The sequence below is a fragment of the Cordyceps fumosorosea genome (genome assembly GCF_001636725.1).
Source record: "Cordyceps fumosorosea ARSEF 2679 chromosome Unknown scaffold_14, whole genome shotgun sequence".
NCBI classification, from domain to species: domain Eukaryota; kingdom Fungi; phylum Ascomycota; class Sordariomycetes; order Hypocreales; family Cordycipitaceae; genus Cordyceps; species Cordyceps fumosorosea.
In genome coordinates, this window is record NW_017387314.1 from 826,304 (window position 1) to 832,303 (window position 6,000).

Sequence of the window (6,000 nt, forward strand, 5' to 3'; positions counted from 1 at the left end):
GACTAAAATGCTAATTAAATATGCCAGGAATTACATGGTAGACTTAAATTTACAGAATTAACGAAATATTCTCGGTAGGCGTGGTTTCACTACGAATCAAAGTCGTCGAGTTCTGGTGGGAAGATGGGTGATCCCTCGACATAGCCAAAAAAGTCCAACTCTTGCTTAGCCATATTCTCCTCAGCCCACTCATGAATCTTGTCAAAGTTCCTGCACGTATGCATCGTGTGCACGTTTCCGACATATCTGCCCTTATCCCTGCTCCACGCCCAAGTGATGGTGGACAGGTCGGAGGAGCACTGGATGGCCTGCCTCAGCTGCTCGTAGCAGTGCTCCATGTGATGGATCGTGCTCTTGGCCGTCTGCGTTCCCGAAGTCACGTCCAGGTGGTAGGTGAGGGGGTACAGCACCTGACGCAGCATGTTCAGACAGTGCAGCTGGTGGAAGACGTCGAGCTGCACCATGTACTGGTTGCTGTCGTTGGAGAAGCGCGTTGAGGCGTTGATGAGAGGAGCCGCTGATTCACCCGAGATTTGCGTAATTAAAACTTCTAGATTTCGAGAAAACTTAGTTTCTTTTTCTTCGACCTTTTCTCAGGGGGGTATGTACTGTTGTAGAGATTTTCCCATGCATCGTCAACCTCTTTTGAGCTACCACGATACTTGGAGACTGCTCTCTCGCTCTCGAGGCCCCCCGTAAAGTGGATGTTCTCATACTCGACTACGGAGTGCGCAGGTGCTGTAGTTGTTTAGCAAAAGCTCCTCTATGATTGTATAATAATTCGTGTTGCTTACAGTAGATCTCGTTTGGAATGTAATGCTTGCTGGGGTCGTGACGGAGAAGGCCCAATACAGCCAGCAGTGCCAATATCAGACCGATGTTCAACACGACAGAGAACGGCAGAAATTTGGCCCATCTCCTCTGCCAAGCCGGCGGTAAGGGAAGCTGAAATTGGTCCCGTTCTTGGTCGTTGAGAAAGGGCTCCTCATCCGAGGGTCGATCTGTCGTTTTCTGCTCCATGGGTCGGGATAATGAACTCGAAACTTTCTGCCGAAAAGCTATCGTATGTGTCATTTCAGTTTCTGTTGTGATGTATGATTTCCCAACTGCAAAGACGCAAGAGGCCCAGGCGGGTTTGGGGGACTGCGCTGTTGGCTTTTAAATCAGCGCTATTCTGCACCGCAGGCCGTGTATAAGATACGCCTACCTTGCACCCGTTCTTTGTTACCTTGGACCGAATTTTTTTAGTGGCACCGTTATTCAGTGCCGGACGATCAGCGCTGTTATTGTGCCACCCGATATCCATTGCGAAACGAACGCCTACGTATTGCCGTCCAGCCCTGTGGAGAGACGCTACCTTAGCCTCGACGTCAAAGAGTTTCAGTAACTTTACCAAATCATGGTGGCGGAGCGCCAATCTATTGCAGGCCTAGTTCACGTCAAACCTTGGTAGAGACAGTCACGCAGGCCCCCGCCCCCAAGTGCCACGACTTACACGAGATAGTCTCGACCACTGTTGTGCAATTCTTCTTGGCGATGGTGATGGAGTATTACTGTGGATTCTCAAGTTGCCAACTCTGTAGTGTGGAGGCAATAGGATCTTCTCTAGCCCTACCCCCGCGTCGGTGTAGGAAATATCTCGCCAAGGCGAGCTGACATGAGGCTTAAACACAAGATCCACCATGTACTTGTTGTCTGGATGAAGAAAGGTATAACCTGCAACATGAACTGATATTCAGTAGAGTTGAGGATGATAGTTGATGTAAAGAATAACTAGACAAAGGAGACAAAGCGGCTGACCGAGGCTCTTATGAATATCAACACTGATGTCGGGTCTTACATACTCTCAAGGACAAATTCAGCATCCATATCCATGAATCGAGCATACAAACTGGAAGCTGTCGTCCCAATGTAACCATTGGATAATTACTAGAGACGAGTGAATTGTCGCTCTTCGTGGGGTATAACATGTGGTGGGCTTGGGCGTGATATGTGTGGTGGTGTTAGGGCCCTATTAGGGCACCTGTTAGAGCCCCTACATTGTATGTGTTAGGTCGCTAAGCTCTCTACGAGGAGGAGGTAGCGATAATTCCATCTTTATAAAAATACATAAGGGATTATTATATAACTAGAGTCCTCTAAGCGAAGTACCTTATAGGATTATCACTACTACCTAGTATATAAGAAGTTAGACTACTTATAGTATAATAACTAAATGGATAACTTCTTCCCTATAACCTAGTAGTGAATATACTATAAGTGGCGCGTGAGTCCTATCCCCTATCTAATTAGACCTAATAGATAGTGTTAGAACTATAACTATTAGTGTAATATCTATAGAAGAGATACGAATTAGTATCTAACGTATAGTAGAAGAGTAAAAACGAGTGTAACTTATAGTGTACTATAAATAGGTAATAAAAGGCTAATATATTATAGTAACACTAGAATTAGAAACCCTCTTAAAGGAGTAACCTTATAGAAAACACATAGTAATAATAAAGCTACCTAGTGTAGTGTTTAGTATAAAGTTATTCTAAGAATATATTAGCTTCGTTATTATACTATAAACGCACTTTTAGGCACACTTAGAAGACTATATAGAAGATATTAAGAAGGTTATATACACTATATAGTGCTTATAAAGAGAAGTATAGACGTAATAGGCCCGCTTCTTTATAGTGAACTTATATAGGAGCTATTAAGGGTTCACCTAGGAGAATTTTAATACTTAGTATAAAGAAGAGCTTAGTAACACTAATATAAGGGCGTAATAAGCCACCTATAAGATAATAAGGTATAAATAAGAGGGTAATAAGCTAGTAAGGAGGTATCTTTACTATATAGAAAATATAGTAATAGAGCTATTAGACCTATTACCCTTTACTTTTTATATTACCTTAGTACTAGAAGGCTTAAGTGGTTAAATTTAGATAGTAATAAGTAGTAGTAGTGTACTAGATACATAGAAGCAGCTAGAGTCCTATATAGAGAACATAGAGAGAGTAGTAAGTACACTTAATAGAAAGGAGATAGGGTAGTAATTATATCTTATATTAGTAATAAAAGAGTCTTAATAAGGTGGTTACTAACTCCTAATAAAGACATAGTAAGAATATAAAGAGATATCTTAGGGTTATTTTAAATATAAGGCTAAACACCTATAGTAGGATTATACTATACTAGACTATACGATCTATAGGGCCTTTAACTATATAATAGAGAAGCACTATAGTTAACTAAAAGGAGTAGGGGTGAGGTAGTTACTAACTAGTAAAGATATAATAACGTACTTAAATAATAGCCTAGTAAAGAGGTACTAATTAGAAGAAAAATAGGATAATATTCACTACTACCTTTATCCTAGACACAAATAACTAGTAAAGCTATAGTAAAGTAGTGGCTAGTAAGAGGTAATAGTGTTATTAAATAGTAGTAGTAATCTAAATATAATAGATAGAAGTATAGTAAAGGGGGAGTAAGGCTATAGCCTACTCGTAGTTACCCACTTAGAACACTTACTTATAGAGGAAAGGGTACTAGTAAAAGAGGAAATTATAAAAATAATATAAATAATAGATAACTTAGGGTGTATAAAAATAATAAGAGTTCCCTTTATTATTACTAATTCCTTAAAGAAGATAATACTTAGAAGGTAATAGCTTTTAAAAGAGGATATATCTATATATAGAGGAATAGACTATTAGAACTTTATATTAGATAAATAATATATTAAAATCGTATATATAGTATAGGGCGTTTATAAGGAAGTAAGAAGGGTGAAATTTATAATAGTTCTAGTAAGTATTAAACTAGACTAGGATATAAGAGATAAAGTACCTATAAAACTACTATAAGAGTACTCTAACTTTACTAATATCTTTTTACTAGAAGAGGTAAAAAAGCTATTACTACTAGACGGCCTAATACATATAATTAAACTAGAAGATAGAAAAACACTACTATAGGGTCCTATCTACCCTCTTATACTAAGAGAGCTAAAAGAACTATATAAATTTATTAATAAAGGCTTAAGGTAAGGATAGATATAATAGTTAACTAGCTTAGTGTTACGAACACTGCTGCATCAATGCGGGGCTGGGCCGGACCGCCGGGGGTAGGCACGCCCGCAGCCTAGTTAGCACATGAGGTCACGTGATGGCTCATTGGATCATTAAGATGATCCAGCTACGCAGGATCATTAGGATAGTTAGATGAGCCTCATAAGCCAGCTTATAGTAGAGAGATAGACGGGTACTTAAGGAGGAGGTATTCCTATAGCTAGGTAGTCTAGATCTCTACTAATCAATCTAAGTAATAGTTCTACTATTAGGAGTAATCTCCTAAACGTGACTTAAGCTATAATACTGCTTATCTACACCTATAGTGCATTTAACCTAACTCACTTCCTAAGAAACAGATTTACTATAGATTAGAGAAGAGCCACTATTATATTTTAATTAGTCCTATTTAGTAAGTTACCTTAAAAAACCTTAAGCAGTTAACCTCTATAATGTCCACTATTAGTAGTAACACTACTAACCTAGGGCAGACTATCGCCTAACTTACTAAATAGGTTAATAACCTTATAGAGAAACTTAATTAACTTTAGGTCCTAAGCACTACTAGAGTTATTGCCCTCCCTAAATTTCCTAAACCTAACCCGTACAATAGAGTTAGAGGAGACGTGTGAACCTTCTTAACCTAAGCTAAAGCGTATCTACACATTAATAACACTATTAAGAAGCCTAAGGTAAAAGTGCTTTATGTAGGAAACCTTCTTATAGGAAAAGCGTTAGAGTAGTAGGAGCTAACCCTATGAGATTATCTTAATGAAGAAGAACCTAAAGAATAGATAACTAGAATCTTTAGTGATTATAGTAAATTTAAAAAGAAGCTTAAAACTACATTTAGGGACCCTAATAAGGAATAAATAGTAGTCTATAAGCTTAAGCAGCTAAGACAGACGGGCTCCGTGTAGCATTATACGAGGGAGTTCCGCCACATCACAACACGGCTCTCCTAGGATAATAATAGTTAAATAGAACTCTTCTATAACGGACTAAGGGAGGAAGTTAAGGACGAAGTCTTAAAAAACAATCAACCTAATAATTTTAGTAAGTTCATTAACTAGATTATTAAGATTAATAATAGACTTTACGCCTAAAAGCTAGAACGTAGTAAAGGAAAAGGGAATTAAGGACCCTACCCCTAGCGACACTAGCCTAACACTAGAAGACGTGTACATAGATCCACGGCCTACAGAACTCATCTAGGTCCGATGGAACTTAACGCTACGAATAAAGAGAAAGCTAAGACTTACTATAACTATAGTAAGAAAGGACACTTTATAAATAAGTGTGGCTCTAAAGAAATAGAAGCCCGTAGGAGAAGGAAAGAAGCTTAATACAGCTAATCGTGAAGACATACCTACACGTAATATTAGTATGGCTAATAGTGAGGAATACTTCTCTAACACTAATAAGTAGACTCACCTATAATGAACCCACATTAGATAAAGACTAGAACTTTAGAACACAACCGTTGCCTAAAGAAGAGGACTAGGAATATAGAACCCAGCCGCCAGCATATGCGTCTATACTGGAATTAGGAATATAGGAAGACACTAAGTGTGTTCCTGCCACTCTAGAATAAGGACCTACTTATACGCTAGAAAGCACTATAAGAAAAGAAGGACTAGAACCTATCGCAGTCACTATCTAGGGAACGGACGTATCCGACCCCACTGTACTCTTTAACCTACTCTACTAGCTAGTAGTAAGAGAAACCTACTATATAAAGAAGCACCCTATAATAAGTATATTATATTAAGAACATATAATAATCTCGTGGGCCTTATATTACTATAATAGTTATAGACGGCACCTTTAGAAGAAACTCGAATATAGGTGGTTCTTAAGTTAGTAACGCTTTCTAGGCTACGAACCTTATTTAGAAACCCACCTTCGTTACTAGACGATTTAGAAGAAACACGCTTTA

General features: G+C 38.5%; 1 protein-coding gene across 1 annotated transcript; it reads right to left on the reverse strand.

Annotated features, from left to right (window-relative positions):
• Positions 1-89: 89 nt before the first annotated feature.
• ISF_05923 (hypothetical protein) lies at positions 90-1,020 on the reverse strand (the record flags this gene model as incomplete). The annotated part of the gene is made up of 3 exons (XM_018849528.1): positions 90-517; positions 610-738; positions 795-1,020. 3 exons carry the CDS (start codon positions 1,018-1,020, stop codon positions 90-92), a joined length of 783 nt encoding a protein of 260 aa, XP_018703555.1.
• Positions 1,021-6,000: the final 4,980 nt, after the last annotated feature.